Source organism: Tamandua tetradactyla, chromosome 8 (assembly GCF_023851605.1).
Source record: "Tamandua tetradactyla isolate mTamTet1 chromosome 8, mTamTet1.pri, whole genome shotgun sequence".
In the NCBI taxonomy this organism is placed as follows: Eukaryota; Metazoa; Chordata; class Mammalia; order Pilosa; family Myrmecophagidae; genus Tamandua; species Tamandua tetradactyla.
The window spans coordinates 28972158-28993983 of NC_135334.1; the positions used below are offsets into that span (position 1 = coordinate 28972158).

At 37.6% G+C, this 21826-nt stretch overlaps 1 protein-coding gene across 8 annotated transcripts in view; it reads right to left on the reverse strand.

Moving 5' to 3' along the window:
- The window catches only part of BCO2 (beta-carotene oxygenase 2), a 64016-nt gene that overhangs the window by 6705 nt on the left and 35485 nt on the right, over positions 1–21826 (reverse strand). For all 8 annotated transcript variants that reach the window (XM_077112909.1, XM_077112911.1, XM_077112912.1 and 5 more), the window contains one exon: positions 386–523. In XM_077112909.1, the coding sequence (XP_076969024.1) occupies positions 386–523 (138 nt within the window). The remainder of the gene's footprint in view (positions 1–385; positions 524–21826) is intronic.

A 21826-nucleotide genomic window follows, 5' to 3' on the forward strand; every position in this document is an offset into this window, starting at 1 on the left:
AAAAGATTATCAGGTTTTGTGAATAAGCTGCCAAATGGCATTATTATCCTACTAAAGGTAAAACATTATCAGCGATACAATGATATGCTTGTGATAAGCACAATTATCTAAAAGATAAGGCTTGTTGACAGTCATCTCAAATGCTTAGACATTCCACAACCATTAGATAGTTGTATGCATCTGGTTGAAAACACAAAAAGGATAGGTAAACACACATTGATCATCCCCCCCCACCGCAGTTTCTACTATTCTTATGCAAGCAAGGTTACATAACCTTACCCTGTTCAGCTGAATGTTATGAAACTAAACATTATGGAATACAGCCATTGAATGAAGTACCACCACTAAATTCAATGTCTTAGTCTAATGTCCTTTCATAACATACCTTTCCATCAGCTTGCTTCACAGCACTAGCCGAAGAATAGGACAATGAGCTGAGGTTCTCTCCCTCACGGGCATTGGAACTGACATTTAAGGGCAAAACAAACCTTCGAGGGAAAGATCTGGCTACTGAATTAAAAACCTGTTCAAGAGACAGAAGTAGATGAGAAAATTGTCATTCCTAGAATAACAATATGTCCCAATAATTTAGATTTAATCAAGATTACTGGCATTCCTAAGCAATTGTATAAATAATAATTTTCATTCATTTATTCAACAAATAGTTGTTAAGTACCTACAATAGGCCAAGCACTGTTTTATACACTGGGGATATAGCAGTTGTGCTGGTTTGAAAGGATGTATGTCCCCTAGAAAAGCCATGTTTTAATCAAAATCCCATTTCATAAAGGTAGAATAATCCCTATCAATACTGTATGTTTGAAACTGTAATCAGATCATGTCCCTGGATGATGTGATTTAGTCAAGAGTGGGTGTTAAACTGGATTAGGTGATGGCATGTCTCCACCCATTTGGGCGGGTCTTTATTGGTTAGTGGAGTCCTATAAAAGAGGAAACATTTTGGAGAATGGGAGATTCAGAGAGAGCAGAGAATGCTGCAGCACCACTGGCATGGCAGGCTGCTGGAGACACTTCCAAGAGTAAAAAACAAGTAGACCCTACCAAGAGCAAGGAAAAGGGAGCTCAAGCAAGCTCCAACTGTGGCTTTAATTAACAAATGTGGACTCCTGAATATAAGCTCTGAGCATAGATAAACCCAGAGAAAGCTTAAAAGTAACCTTGAAGTCTTTCTCTCCTGGCAGAGAAGGGACTGATAAAGAAAAAAAACAAAAGAACAACAACAACAAAAAAAAAAAACAGAGGCTTCCAGAGTTGGCTAAGCTTGGAAAACTGGAAAATGGCTGTGTGCCTTAATAGAACCTGGTACCAACTCTGGCTCTTGACTGGGGAACCTTGGAGGCTGCGGACTGGCTTTTAAAAAGTGATTTTAATTTATTTTTCTCTTCGTTTTTAAAGTATTCAAAGTAGTACATTAAAGAAAGCCTCAGGCATTTTCAATTGCCCTGCTATTAAAGCTAACCCAGGAAAGAATGGAGTTAAAATAGGTATGAGAGACAAAGTAACAAGTCAAGTGAAGGAGATAATTCCCTAAAGGGCTATCTTCACCAACAAAAGGGGGACAGGGTCCAGCTCAAGCGGCAGCCCTCCAGAGAATTCAGACCCCAGGGACTGGGAGTTTGAAACAGCATACTCTTGACTTCTACCTCGGCCGCTGTCTCAACCATGCCACTGGCAGGCTGTAAATAAAAGGCCCCACACAGCTTTACACTGGCCGGGCACTGCAGGCTGACAAGCACCACCTGCTGCGCAGTATAGGAAAAGTGCCAAGTCTAGAGGCTCCACAGGAAAGTCAGACAACTGCTGGCTTTCATCCTCAGGGAAACTTGATACAGACTACACTCTCTTCCTGAGACCTGGGCCTGCCTTGTCTGGGAAAAAGTGATTGGGGTTGATCATATCTGCGGAGAACCTCATCCAAAAAAGGGTCCACAAAGGCAGGGCATGAACCAGAGCTGAAAAATCCTGAATAGTTAAATAGAAGCTATGCTAGATAAGTTACACTGAATACCAAAAAACGCATAGAGAACAAAGCCAAACAACAAGAAAACCTAAGTAAAAGAGTGAAAACAACTTCCAGAATAAACTAATCAAATAATTCAGATGCTAAGACACAAAAAAGTATGAGTCATACTAGGAAAAATGAAGATATGGCCTGGTCAAAGGAACAAGCTAACACTTCAAATGAGATACATTTGAAACAACTAAGTAATATTCAATCAAACATGCTAAATCAAGCCAAAAATCAAATCAACAAGTTGAAGGAAGATATGTCAAAAGAAATGAAGGATATAAAGAAGACACTGAGATATCTTAAAGAATTTTTTCAAAAGTTTGAAAAAACAAATGGCAAAAGTTATGGGAATGAAATTTCATAGGAGGAGGGGCCAAGATGGCGGCTTAGCAATATGCACATTTTAGTTCATCCTCCAGAACAACTATAAATAACCAGAAACAGTACAGAACAGCTCCCGGAGCCACATTAGTGACAGGACACACAGCATACCCGAGTCTGGACCAGCTGGACTGGCTGCGAGCCTCCCCAGAACCGTGAGTATCCCAAGCCACGGCGGCTGGCACCCCTCCCCGCCCCCGGAAGCTTCCCAGAGGGAAAGGAAAGAGACTCTAAATCTGGTCAAGGCGGAGGTCACTCATTGGGCTAACAGAAAAAGAGGAAAGGGGAGGAAACGGAGGTTTTTGTGGCTCTGTTTCTACGGAGACTTGGCTGCCTCTGGATTCAGTGGCGGGGCTTCTCAGGCTGCAACTGCCCCAGGCATAGGCAGAAATGGGCTGCTTTCAGGGCTGTCTACCACCTGTGCCTTTCCCAGGGGAGGGGTGAAGCCCAAATCAGGTGGAATCCCTCCCTCAAGGAATTCAGACCCCAGAGCTTGGCAATTTGAAGCCATTAAAACCAGCCTACAACCTCTCCTCTGTCTCCACCACGCCCCCAGCAGGGAGAGTCTTCCAAAGATAAAGGTGCCAAAACATCTTTTGCTGGTGGGACCCGCAGGCAGAGAAGCACCACATACTGGGAAGGATAACAAAAACAGAGCCCAGAGACTTCACAGGAAAGTCTTTTAACCTGCTAAGTCTCACACTCAGGGAAAACTGATGCAGGTGACTTCTTCCCCCTGATAGGAACCCAGTTTAGGCCAGGAAAACCTGGTTAGAGTCTATAATACCTACGTAGACCCTCCTAAGTGTGGGGAGGGAAAAGGCACCATACAAGCAGGGCAAGAAACAAGAAAACAAGAACCGAAAAATTATCCTCTGTTCAACAAAATCTAAGCTAGAAGTCCAGAAAAAGCATAAGGTCAAAGAACAGATAGAAAGCAAATTCATCTAGCAAGAAAACCCTAGGTAAGAGAAGTGAAAGCAATCTCCAGAATAAACTAATTAAGGTAATTAAATGTCTAGACGCCAGCAAAAAGTAACAAATCACACCAGGAAAATTGAAGATATGGCCGAGTCAAAGGAACAAACCAATAGTTCAAATGAGATACAAGAGCTGAAACAATTAATTCAGAATATACGAACAGACATGGAAAACCTCATCAAAAACCAAATAAATGAATTGAGGGAGGATATGAAGAAGGCAAGGAATGAACAAAAAGAAGGAATGGAAAGTCTGAAAAAACAAATCACAGAACTTATGGGAATGAAAGGTACAGTAGAAGAGATGAAAAAAACAATGGAAACCTACAATGGTAGATTTCAAGAGACAGAGGTTAGGATTAGTGAACTGGAGGATGGAACATCTGAAATCCAACAAGAAACAGAAACTATAGGGAAAAAAATGGAAAAATATGAGCAGGGACTCAGGGAATTGAATGATAATATGACACGCACAAATATACGTGTTGTGGGTGTCCTGGGACGAGAAGAGAAGGGAAAAGGAGGAGAAGAACTAATGGAAGAAATTATCACTGAAAATTTCCCAACTCTTATGAAAGACCTAAAATTACAGATCCAAGAAGTGCAGCGTACCCCAAAGAGACTAGATCCAAATAGACATTCTCCAAGACACTTACTAGTCAGAATGTCAGACGTCAAAGAGAAAGAGAGGATCTTGAAATCAGCAAGAGAAAAGCAATCCATCACATACAAGGGAAACCCAATAAGACTACGTGTAGATTTCTCAGCAGAAACCATGGAGGCGAGAAGACAGTGGGATGATATATTTAAATTACTAAAAGAGAAAAACTGCCAACCAAGAATTCGATACACAGCAAAATTGTTCTACAAAAATGAGGGGGAAATTAAAACATTTTCAGACAAAAAATCACTGAGAGAATTTGTGACCAAGAGACCAGCTCTTCAAGAAATCTAAAGGGAGCACTAGAGACAGATATGAAAAGACAGAAGAAAGAGGTGTGGAGAAGAGTGTACACAGAAGGAAAATAAGATATGACATATAAAATACAAAAGGTAATATGGTAGAAGAAAGTACTACCCGTACAATAATAACACTAAATGTTAATGAATTGAACTCCCCAATCAAAAGACATAGACTGGCAGAATGGATTAAAAAACAGGATCCTTCTATATGCTGTCTACAGGAAACACATCTTAGACCCAAAGATAAACATAGGTTGAAAGTGAAAGGTTGGGAAAAGATATTTCATGCAAATAACAACCAGAAAAGAGCAGGAGTAGCTATACTAATATCCAACAAATTAGACTTCAAATGTAAAACAGTTAAAAGAGACAAAGAAGGATACTATGTACTAATAAAAAGAACAATTCAACATGAAGACATAACAATCATAAATATTTATGCACCGAACCAGAATGCCCCAAAAATATATGAGGCAAACACTGCAAACACTGAAAAGGGAAATAGACACATCTACCATAATAGGTGGAGACTTCAATTCCCCACTCTCATCAATGATCTAGACAGAGGATCAATAAAGAAACAGAGAATTTGAATATTATAATAAATGAGCTAGACTTAACAGACATTTATAGGACATTACACCCCACAACAGCAGGATACACCTTTTTCTCAAGTGCTCATGGATCATTCTCAAAGATAGACCATACGCTGGGTCACAAAGCAAGTCTCAACAAATTTAAAAAGATTGAAATCATACAAAACACTTTCTCAGATCATAAAGGAATGAAGTTGGAAATCAATAATAGGCAGAGCACCAGAAAATTCACAAATATGTGGAGGCTCAACAACACATTCTTAAACAACCAGTGGGTCAAGGAAGAAATTACAAGACAAATCAGTAAATATCTCAAGGCAAATGAAAATGAAATCACAACATATCAAAACTTATGGGATGCAGCAAAGGCAGTGCTAAGAGGGAAATTTATTGTCCTAAATGCCTATATCAAAAAAAAAGAAAGGGCAAAAATTCAGGAATTAACTGTCCACTTGGAAGAACTGGAGAAAGAACAGCAATCTAACCCCAAAGCAAGAAAAAGGAAAGAAATAACAAAGATTAGAGCAGAAATAAATGAAATTGAGAACATGAAAACAATTGAGAAAATCAATAAAACCAGAAGTTGGTTCTATGAGAAAATCAATAAAATTGATGGGCCCTTAGCAAGAATGACAAAAAGAAGAAGAGAGAGGATGCAAATAAATAAGATCAGAAATGGAAGAGGAGACATAACTACTGACCTCACAGAAATAAAGGAGGTAATAACAGGATACTGTGAACAACTTTATGCTAATAAATACAACAATGTAGATGAAATGGACAACTTCCTAGAAAGGCATGAACAACCAACTTTGACTCAAGAAGAAATAGATGACCTCAACAAACCAATCACAGGTAAAAGAAACTGAATCAGTCATTAAAAAGCTTACCAAAAAGAAAAGTCCAGGACCAGACAGCTTCACATGTGAATTATACCAAATATTCCAGAAAGAATTAGTACCAATCCTGCTCAAACTCTTCAAAAAAATTGAAGGGGAGGGAAAGCTACCTAACTCAATCTATGAAGCCAACATCACCCTCATACCAAAACCAGGCAAAGATATTACAAAAAAAGAAAACTACAAACCAATCTCTCTAATGAATATAGATGCAAAAATCCTCAACAAAATTCTAGCAAATCAAATCCAGCAACACATTAAAAGAATTATACATCATGACCAAGTAAGATTCACCCCAGGTATGCAAGGATGGTTCAACATAAGAAAATCAATTAATGTAATACACCATATCAACAAATCAAAGTAGAAAAATCACATGATCATCTCAATTGATGCAGAGAAGGCTTTTGACAAAATTCAATATCCTTTCCTGTTGAAAAAACTTCAAAGGACAGGCATACAAGGGAATTTCCTTAAAATGATAAAGGGAATATATGAAAAACCCACAGCTAATATCGTCCTCAATGGGGAAAAACTGAAAATTTTCCCCCAAGATCAGGAAAAAGACAAGGATGTCCACTATCACCACTGTTGTTCAACATTGTGTTGGAAGTTCTAGCCAGAGCAATTAAACAAGAAAAAGAAATACAAGGCATCAAAATTGGAAAGGAAGAAGTAAAACTATCACTATTTGCAGATGATATGATACTATACGTCGAAAACCCTGAAAAATCCACAGCAAAACTACTAGAGCTAATAAATGAATACAGTAAAGTGGCAGGGTACAAGATCAACACTCAAAAATCTGTAGTATTTCTATACACTAGTAATGAACAATCTGAGGGGGAAATCAAGAAACAAATTCCATTTACAATTGCAACTAAAAGAATAAAATACTTAGGAATATATTTAACTAAAGAGACAAAAGACTTATACAAAGAAAACTACATAAACTGTGAAAAGAAATCACAGAAGACCTAAATAGATGGAAGGGCATACCGTGTTCATGGATTGGAAGACTAAATATAGTTAAGATGTCAATTCTACCTAAATTGATTTACAGATTCAACGCAATACCAATCAAAATCCCAACAACTTATTTTTCAGAAATAGAAAAACCAATAAGCAAATTTATCTGGAAGGGCAGGGTGCCCCGAATTGCTAAAAGTATCTTGAGGAAAAAAAACGAAGCTGGAGGTCTCCTGCTGCCTGACTTTAAGGCATATTATGAAGCCACAGTGATCAAAACAGCATGGTACTGGCATAAAGATAGATATATTGACCAATGGAATCGAATAGAGTGTTCAGATATAGACCCTCTCATCTATGGACATTTGATCTTTGATAAGGCAGTCAAGCCAACTCATCTGGGACAGAACAGTCTCTTCAATAAATGGTGCCTAGAGAACTGGATATCCATATGCAAAAGAATGAAAGAGGACCCGTATCTCACACCCTATACAAAAGTTAACTCAAAATGGATCAAAGATCTAAACATCAGGTCTAAGACCATAAAGCAGTTAGAGGAAAATGTAGGGAAATAACTTATAAATCTTATAATTGGAGGTGGTTTTATAGACCTTACACCTAAAGCAAGAGCACTGAAGAAAGAAAGAAAGAAATGGGAACTCCTCAAAATTAAACACTTTTGTGCATCAAAGAACTTCATCAAGAGAGTAAAAAGACAGCCTACACAATGGGAGACAATATTTGGAAACGTCATATCAGATAAAGGTCTAGTATCCAGAATTTATAAAGAGATTGTTCAACTCAACAACAAAAGACAGCCAATCCAATTACAAAATGGGAAAAAGACTTGAACAGACAACTCTCAGAAGAGGAAATACAAATGGCCAATAGGCACATGAAGAGATGCTCAACGTCCCTGGCCATTAGAGAAATGCAAATCAAAACCACAATGAGATATCATCTCACACCCACCAGAATGGCCATTATCAACAAAACAGAAAATGACAAGTGCTGGAGAGGATGTGGAGAAAGAGGCACACTTATTCACTGTTGGTGGGAATGTCAAATGGTGCAACCGCTGTGGAAGGCTGTTTGGCATTTCCTCAAAAAGCTGAATATAGAATTGCCATATGACCCAGCAATACCACTGCTAGGTATCTACTCAGAGGACTTAAGGGCAAAGACACAAACGGACACTTGCTCACCAATGTTTATAGCAGCATTATTTACAATTGCAAGGAGATGGAAACAGCCAAAATGTCCATCAACAGATGACTGGCTAAACAAACTGTGGTATATACATACAATGGAATATTATGCAGCTTTAAGACAGAATAAACTTTTGAAGTATGTAACAACATGGATGGACCTTGAGAACATTATGTGAGTGAGACTAGCCAAAAACTAAAGGACAAATACTGTATGGTCTCACTGATATGAACTGACATTAGTGAATAAACTTGGAATATTTCATTGATAATAGAGACCATCAGGAAATAGAAATAGGGTAAGATATTGGGTAATTGGAGCTGAAGGGATACAGACTGTGTAACAGGACTGGATACAAAAACTCAGAAATGGACAGCACAATATTACCTAACTATAATAAAATTATGTTAAAACACTGAATGAAGCTGCATATGAGAATGATAGAGGGAGGAGGGCTGGGGACATAAATGAAATCAGAAAGAAAGATAGATGTTAAAGATTGAGATGGTATAATCTAGGAATGCCTATAGTGTATAATAATAGTGAAATGTACAAGGTACAATTTTAAAAATGTTTTTGCATGAGGAAGAACAAAGGAATGTCATTATTGCAGGGTGCTGAAAATAGATGGTAATTAATATTTTTAAATGTCACCTGATGTGTGAGACTAAAGCAAAAAATGTTTATTTGTTATAAAATTTATATTTTTACTAGTGCATTTCCTAATATAACTTATGTAGATAGTTTGATTGAATGCCATAAGTACTTGGAATCTCAAGCAGGACATGAGATTTTGCTGGTTTGTCCAGAGTGATGCCCCAATGAATCTCAGAGTGATTCGACCAGTGAATGGAAAAGTATTTGCAAAGCCCCCTTCGGGGAATGGTGAGAACAGGGAGAAATTCAACTTCCCCAAGTTGAATTCTTGATATTCTCACAAGCAGTGTGGACAACCAAAGCTATAGGCTAAGCCCCCAGTCTTGGGGTTTGTTCACATGAAACTTAATCCCAAAAAGGATAGGTCAAGTCTACTTAAACTTTAGGCCTAAGAGTCACCCCCAAGAGAGCCTCTTTTGTTGCTCAGATGTGGCCTCTCTCCAGCCAACACAATGAGCAGTCTCACCACCCTACCCCTCTCTACGTGGGACATGACTCCCAGGGGTGTGGACCTTCCTGGCAACGTGGGACAGAGATCTTGGAATGAGCTGAGAGTCAGCATCAAGGGATTGAGAAAAACCCTAGAATGAGCTGAGACTTAGCATTAAGGGATTGAGAAAACCTTCTCGACCAGAAGGGGGAAGAGGGAAATAAGACAAAGTGTCAATGGCTGAAAGATTCCAAACAGAGTCAAGAGGTTATCCTGGAGGTTACTCTTATGCATCAAGTAGATATCATCTTGTTATTCAAGATGTAATGGAGAGGCTAGAGGGAACTGCCTGAAAATGTAGAGCTGTGTTCCAGTAGCCATGTTTCTTGAGGATGATTGAATAATGATACAGCTGTCACAATGTGACTGTGTGATTGTGAAAACCTTGTGTCCAATGCTCCTTTTATCTACCTTGTCAACAAAGCAATAGAACATATGGAATAAAAATAAATAATAGGGGGAACAAATGCTAAAATAAATTTAGTTTGAAATGCTAGTGATCAATGGAAGTGAGGGATAAGGGGTATGGTAGGTATAATCTTTTTTTTTTCTTTCCTGTGTTTATTTTCATTTTGCTTCTTTTTCTATTGTCTTTTTATTTCTTTTTCTGAATTAATGCAAATGTTCTAAGAAATGATGAATATGCAACTAAGTGATGATATTATGAATTACTGATTATGTATGTTGATGTTTTATTTTGTTTCTTAATTTTTTAATTAATAAATAATTTTTTAAAAAGTTATGGGAATGAAAGGCACAAAAGAGAGACTTACAACAGCACATGTGAAGTGGCAGAATAAAGGATTAGTAAACTAGAGGACAAGACAACTGAAATCTTAAACAGAAAAGAACAGATAGGGAAAAGATTGGAAAAAATATGAGGCAGGTCTCAGGGAATTAAATGACAACACACAGTGCACAAATATATGTGTTATAAGTGTCCTAGAAAGAAAAGGGAACAGGGTCAGAAAGAATAATGGAGGAAATTATCACTGAAAATTTTCCATCTCTTATGAAAGACATAAAATTATAGATTCAAGAAGCACAGCATGCCCCAAACAGAATAGATCCATATAGATCTACACCAAGATACTTACTAACCAGATTGTCAAATGTCGACAACAAAAAGAGAATTCTGAAAGCAGCAATAGAAAAGTGTTTCATCACATAAAAAGGAAGTTCAATAGTATTATGTGCATATTTTTCAGCAGAAACCATGGAGGTGAGAAGGTAGTAGTATGAAATATTTAAGATACTGAAAAAGGAAAACTGCCAACCAAAAATTCTTTATCCAGAAAAACTACAAAATGAGGTCTTACTTAATTCCTTCAAAAATGAGAGAGTTTAATATATTTTCAGAAAAACAGTCACTGAGAGTTTGTGAATAAGACATCAGCTCTACAAGAAATACTAAATGGAACACTATAGGCAGATAGGAAAAGACAGGGAGAGAGGTCTCGAGAACAGTGTAGAAATGAAGATTATCAGTAAGGGTAAAAAGAGAAAAAAAAGATATGACATATAAAATCCAAAAGACAAAATGGTAGAAGAAAGCACTGCCTTTACAGTAATAACATTAAATGTTAATGGATTAAACTTCCCAATCAAAAGACACAGGCTTGCAGAATGGATTAAAAAACAGGACCAATCTGTATGCTGCCTACAAGAGACTCACTTTATATCCAAGGACAAAAATAGGTTGAAAGAAGATAGGATTTAACAAATGAATATGATTGCTGAATCATTAAATTGATTATCTCTTTTAATCTCCAGTATCTTAGAGCACCTAGAAGTAAAAACCTAAAATTGTGGCATTGTAACCCATGTCAAACTCTGAAATATGTTCTACAACTAATTGTGGTGCTGTAGTTTGAAATTTATTGCTTTTATTTCTATAGATGTAATTTTTCACCAAAAAGGGGGGGGGGAGTCGATTTTAATGATAAAAAATATTTATGCCTTCTAGCGTCCTATATTCTGGAGCAGCTAGATCGAAAAATCTTAGAGGATCATATGGTAGCCCATGGCAAACTCTGGGATCTCTCCTGTAACTACTTGTTGAAGAGTGCTTTGAAAACTATTGCTCTTTTTATTTCTTTGCTTTGTATGTATATATTATACAATAAAAAAAAGTTAAAAAAAAAGTTCCCAAAAAAGAAAAGTCCAAGACCAGATGGCTTCACATGTGAATTCTACCAAGCATTCAAGAAAGAATTAGTACCAGTCCTGCTGAAACTCTTTAAAAAAATTGAAGAGGAGGGAAAGCTACCTAACTCATTCTATGAAGCCAACAATACCCTAGTACCAAAGCCAGACAAAGATACTAAAAGAAAAAATATATATATACCAATCTCTTTAATGAATATAGATGCAAAAAATCAAAGTCATAAACGTTAGAGCTAAGACCATAAAATTTTTAGAAGAAAATGTAGGGAAATATATATCTTTTGATAGGAAGTGGTTTCCTAGAACTTACACCCAAAGTATAAGCAATGAAACAAAGAAATAGATAAAATGGGATCTCCTCAAAAGTTAATGCTTTTTTGCATCAAAGGACTTTGTCAGGAAAGTAAAAAGGCATCCTATGCAATGAGAGACAATATTTGGAAACCATGTCAGATACCAGTTTAATATCCAGGATATATAAAAAGATTCTATAACTCAACAACAAAAAGACAATCCAACTGAAAAATGGCTCAAAAACATATGAGGGCAGTGCAACCGTGGCTTGGTGACAGAATTCTTGCCTGCCATGCCAGAGAGCCGGGTTCATTTCTCAGAGCCTGCAATATTAAAAAAAAGAACATATGAAAAGATGTTCAACTTCACTGGCTATTGGGGAAATGCAAATCAAAACCATAATGAGATATCTTCTCACCATCTCACACCTACTAGACTGGCCATTATCAAAAAAAACAGAAAACAAGTGCTGGAGAGGATTTGAAAAAAGAAGCACACTTATTCACTGTTGGTGGAAATGTAGAATGACGTAACTGCTTTGGAAGGCATTCTGGAGGTTCCTCAGGAAGCTAATTATACATTGCCATATGATCTAGCAATCCCATTAGTAGATATATATTCAGAGGAACTGAAGGCAAAGACGCAAACAGACATTTACACACCAATGTTTATAGCAACATTATTCACAATTGCCAAGAGGTGGAAACAGCCCAAATGTACATCAATGGATATGTAGCTAAACAAACTGTGGCAAAAATATGTGATGGAATATGATGCAGCTGAGAGAGAGAATAAAGTCGTGAAGCTTGTTACAACATGGGTGAACCTTGAGGACATTATGCTGAGTGAAGTTAGCCAGAAACAAAAGGACAAAAACTTTATTTTGTCTCACTAATATGAACTAACATTAATGAGTCAATTTCAAGAGTTAAAGTTAAGGACACAGTTTATTAGCAGAGAGAAAAAGGGTAGAGATTAGGCATTTGATGCCGGAGTACAGAATGTTCAACAGGCCTGATCGTAAACATCCAGAAATGAATATTACAACACCATCTGATGATAGCACAATATTGAAAGTATACTGAACAAAGCTAAATGTGAATATGGTTGAGGGAGGAGGCTTAGGGGTATGTATGACACCAGAAGGAAAGATAGAGGATAAAGATTGGGATGGTATAACATAGTAATGCCTAAAATGAACAATGATGGTCATTAAATTTGCAAGTATAAGAATGCTTTTTCATGATGGAGAGCAAATGTCAGCATTGCAAGGTGTTGAAAATGGGATGGTATACAAGGGGAAAATACAATCAGTGCAAACTAGGGTCTATAGTAAACAGAAACATTGTAATATACTTCCATTGAATGTAAGACAGGCAATATGTCAAAGCTAAATATCAGTAAGTAGGGAATATGGGGGAGGGGTATGAGATTCTTTGTGGGAGAAATGGAAATGTCTTCATACAGATTGTGTTGGTGAAGGCATGGCAATGTAATTATATTGGGAATCACTAATTTTTCTTCTTAGGTTGGATGGTATGATGTGTGAATAAAACTTTAAAAATGAAGAGAGATACAGTGCTGGAGAGAGAGAAGTACCTAGTTACTGTTGAAAGGGAAGTAGAATGGTGTAGCCCCTCTAGAGGGCAGTGTGGTGGCTCCACAGGAGGCTAGAGGTGGAGTTGCCATATGATCCCTGCAACCCTATAGTTAGGTGTATACTTGAAGGTACTGAAAGCAGAGACACAAATGGATATTTATACACTGGTGTTTATGGTAGTGGTGTCTGCCACTTTTAATGAATGGAGACAGCCTAAGGGAACATCAACTGAGGAATGGAAGGGGTAACTGTGGTGCATACATACAGTGGACTATTGAGCAGCTGAAAAAAAGAATGAAGTTGCTAGATAAAACATAAATATGCCAATCAAAGAAGGCCAATGAACCCCAAATAGAATAAATGCAAAAAGGCCTACTCCACGAGACATACTACTTAGACTGTCAAATGCTGAAGAGAAGCAGAAAGTCCTGAAAGCAGCAAGAGGAAAGTGCCACATAAAAGCGAAACCACATAAGACTGAGTTCAGACGACTGAACAGGCACTAATGGAGGCAAGAAAGTGGTGGTATGATATATTTAAGGTCCTGAAAGAGAAAGATTTCCAGCCAAGAATTCTTTATGCAGCTAAACTGGCTTTCAAAAGTGAGGGAGAGATTAAAATTTTCACAAACAAAGCCTGAGAGAATTTGTCAACAAGAGACCTTCCCTACAATAAATACTAAAGGGAGTTCTCTTGGCTGGAAAAAAAAGAAGACAGGAGAGGGAAGTCTGGCTGGAGGAGGACCAGAATTGAAGACAATCAGTAAGGGTAATTGTAAAGGATAAAAAGAGAGAGAGGGAAAAGAATAAATAGATCTGACAAATAAAAATGAAAGGATAAGATGGTAGATTCAAGACCTGCCTTTACAGTAATAACTTTTAATGTTAACCGACTAAACTGATCAATTAAAAGATACAGATTGGTAGAATGGATTAAAAATATAATCCAGCTATATGCTGCTTACAAAAGACTCATCTTAGACCCAAGGATACAAACAGATTAAAAGTGAAAGGATGGAAAACAATGTTCCAGGTAAAGTTGTAATCAAAAGAAAGCAGGAGTAGCTATACTAATATCAGTTAGTATACTAAAGTAGGCTTTAAATGTAATGATGTCATAAGGAAGGACACCATATATTAGTAAAACGGACAGAGATGGAGCCCAGGGAGAGCAGCAGGAGGAAGCAGGCAACAGAGTCCAGGTGCCAGAGGACATGGTGGTCCAGTTCCTGCTCTGATCTTTCCTATTCCTGTGTGACATGCAGAAGTTTCGCCACAGAGTCCTGCACTTCCCTCAGGTCGTCAGTGTGGCCGCCCTCATGTTCAAGATGGCTCAGCTGCTGGGGTGCCAGCCTGAGCTCCATGGTGACCAAGCTGGGGCCCAAGAGTGTGTGGCCCATGCCTAGACAGGCTTCAGCATGGTGCCTGCCTTGCAGGGGGAGCTGCACAGCTGGACCCAGTGTGCCCCATGCTGCTCTGTGGCATCAAGGTACAGGTCTGCATCTTGAACACGACCCTGGATCTCCTGGACCCGGGGCTGCAGGTCCAGGTGATGGTGGACACCTGCTCCTGCTGGTGGAGGAGCTCCACCAGCAAGCGGCTCATCCTGCAGCTCATAGGGGATGCTGCCTACCCCCAGTTCAGGAAGATCCTGAAGATTATCCTCTTTCAAGGCCAGAACCTCCTTTTCAGGTGACCTCCCAGTTCTCCTGTCACTCAGTGAAGCCCTTCCCCCATCCCCTGCAGTCCACCAGGAGTACCGCCCCCTTGGGGAAGGAAAGCAGGGTTCCCCCTTGACAATGGGGGCCAGCTCCAGGAAATGCAAATGAGGCTCCCAAGCTGGAAGGAGGATGGCTGAGCTGGGCTGTGGGCAGGGCTGGGCCACAGGCCATTTCTCAGGGTGGGAGAGAGGGAGTTCAGCAGACTGTGTGGAACCCAACCTCAAGAATAAACACTGATGTGGAAAAAAAAATTATATGCATATGTTATATTTTACAACAATGAAAAATGATAAAAAGAACTATATTAGATAAATTCCTGAAATCAAAAATTTGAAAATGTTTAGTATATACATAGGTCACTACTATAGCAAAGTTGATATTTGTAATAATTTTCTACTTGATATTTGAGAATGTACACAGTTTTGATAGTTAAATGGTACTTAAAATAGGGTTTAATATTTAGAATTTAAGAAACTGTAGATTTTTTCTTGTTGCTTTAATTTTAAATTGGTTTATGAAACTTACTGTGCAAACACAAGCTTTACAATGATTATTTTTGGATACTTTATTTAAATATGCCTATTGATAAGCTAAGATATCCATTTTTGGTGGATATAAGCATATTGTTTGTTTTCTTAAATAAAAATATTTTAAAAAAATAAAAGGGACAATTCACCAAGGAGAAATGACAATCATAAACATCATAAATGTTTATTCTCCTAAACGAGGAGCTCCAAAGTACATGCGGCAAAACACTGGCAAAACTGAAGGGAACAATAAACAATAATAGTGGAAGACTTCAATATACTGCTTCACAACCAGACAGAGGAGCAACAAGGAAATAGAGAACTTAAACAATGTGATAAATGAATTAGAGTTAGCAGACATATATAGATCATTACAGTCCAAAACACCAGGATATACACTTTTCTCAAGAGCTCATGGAATGTTCTGTAAGACAAATCATATGCTGGGGTATTTAAAAGGTCTTTATAAGTTTAAAAAGATTGAAATTATTCCAAGCACTTTATCTGACCACAACGAAATAAAGGCTCGAAATCAATAACCATCAAAGAACCAGAGCTTTCACAAATATATAGAGATTAAATAACACTCTTCAACCATCAGCGGGTCAAAGACAAAATTTACCAGAGATACTGGTAAATATCTGGAAACGAATGAAAATGAAAATACAACATATCAGAACTTACAAGATGCAACAAAGGCAGTGCTGAGAGGAAAATGTATTGCCCTAAATTCCTATATTAAAAAAGAATAATGAGGATGCATGGGTAGTTCAGTGGTTAGAATGCCCACCTTTCATGCGGGAGACCTAGGTTCAATTCCCCACCTCCAAAAAAAAAAAAAGAAGAATGAGCAAAAATTGAGGATTTAATGGCTCACCTGAAGGAACTAGAGAAAGAACAGCCAACTACCTCCAAAGCAAACAGGAGAAGAGAAACAAAGATTAAAGCAGAAATAATTGAATTGGAGAACAAAAAAAAGGAAAGAATGAATAAAACCAGGAGCCCATCAAATCACTCTTTGATGGACCCCTATCTAGGCTGACAAAGGAAAAAAGAGAGAGGATACAAATAAACAAAATTAGAAATAAGAGGGGGGGTTCATTACCATGGACCCTGAAGAAATTTTTTTTAAAAATCATAAAGGATTTTTTTTTTAATCCTTTAAAAAAAAATTTTTTTTAATCATAAAGGATACTATGAACAACTAAACGCCAACAAACCAGAAAACTTAGATGAAATGGACAAGTTCCTAAAAACACACAAACAACCTACTCTGACTTGAGAAGAAATAGATCTCATCAAACCAATCACAAGTTAAGAGATTCAATTTGTGATAAAAAATCTTCCTATGAAGAAAAGCTCAGAGGCAGATGGCTTCACAGGAGAATTTTATCAAACATTCCAAAAAGAACTAACACCAATTCTGCTCAAACTCTTCAAAAAAACTGAGGAAAAAGGAACACTACCTAACTCATTTTATGAAGCTAACATCACTCAAATACCAAAATCTGATAAAGATGCCGTAAGAAAAGAAAACTAAAGACTAATCTCCCTAATGAACACAGATCCAAAAACTCTCAACAAAATACTAGCAAACTGAGTCCAATGACACATTAAAAGAATTACACAACATGACCAAGTGGGGTTTATACCAGGAATGCAAGGGTGATTTAACACAAGAAAATCAATCAATGTAGCACATCACATTAAAAAATCAAAAGGGAAAAATCACATGATCATCTTGATTGATGCTGAAAAAACACTCAACAAAATTCAGCATCCTTTTCTGATAAAAACATGTGAAATGGTAGGAACTGAAGTAAACTTCCTCAATATCATAAAGGACATATATGAAAAACCCACAGCCAGCATCATACTTAACAGTGAAAAATTGAAAGCATTTCCCCTAAAATCGGCAATGCGAAAAGGATGCCAATTGTCACCATTATTACTGAACATTATACTAGATGTTCTAGCTAGAACAATTTGGGGGGGGGGGGGGATAAAAGACATCCAAATTGGAAAGGAAGAAATAAAACTTTCATTATTTGCAGATAACATGATCCCATAGTGGAAAATCCTGAGAAAATCGACAACAAAGCTACTGGAGCTAATAAACAAATTCAGGAAAGTGACTGGAGACAAGATTAACATACAAAAAATCAGTAACGTTTCTATACACAAGTAATGACTTCACTGAGGAGACAATTAAAGAAAAAATTCCATTCAAAATAGCAACTAAAAGAATCAAGTATCTGGTAATAAACTTAACAAGGGATGTAAAGGACCTGCACACAGAAAACTACAAAACATTACCAAAAGTAATCAAAGTACATCTAAATAGGTAGAAAGACATTCTGTGCTCATGGATAGAAAGGTTAAATTTAGTTAAGATGTCAATTCAACCCAAATTGGTCTACAGATTCAATGCAATACCAATCAAAATTCCAACAACCTACTATGAAGACTTGGAAAAGCTAGTTATCAAATTTTATTTCAAAAGGAAAGAGACCTCAAATAGCTAAAAATACACTCAAAAAGAAGAGTGAAGTGGGAGGGCTAACACTTCCTGATTTTAAAGCTTATTTAAAAACCACAGTGGTTAAAGAGCATGGTGCTGGCACAAAGACAGAAGTATTGACAATGGAATTGAATCGAAAGTGCAGAGATAGACCACCAAATCTATGGTCAATTGATCTTCAATAGTGCCCCCATATCCACTGAACTGGGACAGAGTAGTCTTTTTAATAAATGGGCATGGGAGAACCGGATATCGATAGCCAAAAGAATGAAAGAGTAGCCCTACTTTATACCCTATACAAAAATTAGCTCAAAGTAGATCAAAGACATTAATATAAGAGCCAGTAACATAAAATTCCTAGAAGATAATATAGGGAGACATATTCAAGATCTAGTAAGAGGAGACAGGTTCTTTAAACTTTAAACTTAAACCCAAACACAAGAAACAGAAGAAAAAAAAGATAAATAGGAATTCCTCAAAATAAAATGCTTCTGTGCCTCAAAGGACTTTGTCAAAAAGGTGAAGAGGCAGCCAACTCAAGAGGAGAAAACATTTAGAACCACATATCAGATGAAGGCTTGATATCCTATGTACATAAAGAAATTATATAGCTCAATAACAAAAAAACAAAAAAACCAACTATAAAATGGGCAGAGGATATGAATAGAAAACTTTTCTAAAGAGCAAATATAGATGGCTAGAAATCCCATGAAACCTGCCATGCCGGAGACCCAGGTTCGATTTCTGGTGCTGGCCCACATAAAAAAATAAATAAATAAATAAAAATCACATGAACAGATGCACATTTTCATTAGCTATAATGGAAATGCAAATTAAGATGACAATGAGATGTCACCTCACACCTATAAGAATGGCTGCTATTAAACAGACAACTACAAATGTTGGTGAGGATGTGGAAGAAATAGGAACACTTATTCACTATTGATGGGAATGTATAGTGGTGCAGCCACTGTGAAAGACAGTTTGGCGATTCCTCAGGAAACTAAATATTGAGCTGCCCTATGACTGGGCAATACCAATACTCAGCTGACACAAACAGACACTCGCACACTGATGTTCCTAGTGGCACCATTTCCCAAGAAATGGAAACAATCCAAGTGCCCATCAACAGATGAGTGAATAAACAAAATATGGTATATACATATGATAAATACTATGCAGTAGTAAGACAAAATGATGTCCCAAAACATATGACAACATGGATGAACCTTGAAGACACAATGCTGAGTGAAATAAGTCAGAGCAAATAGTATATGATTTCGTTATTATGACTCTGGTAAAGGTAATCGCAGAGGTTGCACTGTAAATTTAGTAGAGCTAGAGGTACACAAAAGCTAGAGATGGAGGAAAGGCTACCGAAAGAGGTTGAATCTAAATGGGGAACAAGTGATAAGGGGTAGCTTTGATTCAATGGTTAATGACGTCATGTTTCTTGGTTCTTTGTCATTTTGGTTGTCTAAAATTGAGAGTGCTGCTTATTGTACAACTAAATGAAGCTACTGTAAGACACGGTTTGTTTATTTTGGACATTATCCATGATGCTCAATGATGGAGCCAAAGGATACAACGACTGTGAAGTACAATGGCAAACGGTGATACATTTATGTGATGGAATTTGGTGTGGCTACAAAAAAGAGGGACATCAAGAGGCACACAATGAACTGAATAAACCCTGGGGACAATGGGCTTGGCAGAATGGGCCAGAAACAAATGAACAAATATACTAAAATCTCTCTCAGAAAATACTTTTAAAAATGAGAGCTTGGATTGTGGGCCCTTATACCAGCCATATTTGGTCTGAAGTTGTATAAGTATTTCTGGATTCTGAGACATTGAGCTATATGTGTATCAGCTGGGTATTTCCCTGTAACTTTGAGTAGCTCTGTGACACCTGGGTCCCAGAAATGGAATGCTACAAACCTGAAAGTTAGCATAGCTATATATATAATAATAGCTGAAGTAATTGAAAAAGAGATCAGGCCTCAACTGAAGTTCAGAATGAAGTCAATACAGCTGTGTCTAAGGTAAATTAGAATACAGGGTAATAGATGATACTGTATGTTCTCTAGACCTTCAGCTGCTGTATGAGCTCAAAGGCAGAGAGATTTATTATGTCTAGAACCTAAATTTTCTATAACTTACAGCTTCTCTAGTTAGCTCATTTAGATACCCCAAATTCCTGAAGTCCAAAACAGGAAGGAGGCCTTTAATTCTCTATGGCTTGGTAGAGTGTCAGAATATATCTCAGACTATGGCTGACTGGTAATTAAAAACTATTGATTGAGTCTCTTGAGGATCTGAAGGAATTATTAACTCCCCTATCTAGGAGACCATGTGTATCCTCCCAACCACTGGGGAATCCAAGGAAAATAGGCCAGGCCCCAGATTTTGAGGCATGCTCTCATGAAACTTATTTCTGTAATGGATAAGCTAAGACTACTCATAATGAGGCCTAAGAGTTGCTTACACGAAGTCTCATTGTGGCTCAGATGTGGCCTCTCTCTAAGTCTGACTCTGCAAAGAAAATCGTTGCCCTCCCTACTATGTGGTAAAAGCCATTCGGGGTGAAAATCTCCCTCACAACATGAGGCATGACTCCTGGGCATGAGTCTGGCCCTGGCAGCATGGAATTGACAACACCTTCCTGACAAAAAGGGGGGAAAGAAGTGTAATAAAACAAGGCATAGGAGGCCAATAGAGATCCAATGGAGTAAAAAGGCTGTTCTTATGAAAGGTTCAGTTAGATAGTGCTGGTTGCGATGGTTTGCTAAACTCCAACAACATCATTCTTGGTGACTCTTCAGAACACCTAGGGCTCGAACTGAGACTGTATATATAAAGGTTTCATGCACTAGGTCTGCTTCCCGGGAATACATAATTCCCAGAGGTCAAATAAATCCTAAAACCCAGAGGGGCCAGCCTCTCCAGGATTATCAATTCATTACATCCCCCTATTCTTCAGTGTGGGCATCCCTTTTCAATATGGAAAACTGAGAACAGGCATTCCCCAAAGATCCCTATAGATTGGGAGAAGGATTAAAGGAGGAGGAGGAGGTATATCAGAGAAAATGGGATTTAACAAATGAGTATGGCTGCTGAATCACTATATTAATATTCCTTCCAGCATCCAGTGTTTTGGAGAGGTTATAAGGAAAAATCTGAGATGATGGAATGACAAACTCTGGTATCTGTTCTGTAACTATTTGATGAAGTGTGTTTTGAAAGTTATTATTTTTTTTCTTTCTTTTCTTTGTATATATGTTATATTATGTAATTTTAAAAGCTAAAAAAAGAACAACCCAATTATGAAATGGGCAAAAGATATGAATATTCCTGGTGCCTTCCCATGTAAAAAAAAAAAAAGATATGAATAGACATTTTTCCAAAGAGCAAATACAAAAGGCTAAAAAGCACATAAAGAGATGCTCAACTTCATCAGTTACAAGGGAAATGCCAATCAAGACTACAATAACATATTGCCTCATACTTATAAGAATGGCTTTTATTAAACAAATGGGAAACTATAAATGATGGAGAGGATGTGGACTGGAACACTTATTCACCACTGTGGAAGACAGTTTGGTTGTTCCTCAGAAAACTAAATACAGAGTTGCCCTACAATCCAACAATACCACTACTTGGTATATACCCAGAAGAGCTCAAAGCAGTGACATGAACAGATATTTGCACACTGATGTTCATAGCAGTAGTATTCACAATTGCCAAAAGATGAAAACAATCCAAGTGCCCATCAACAGATGAGTGGGTAAAAAAAAAAAGTGGCATATACATTCGATGGAA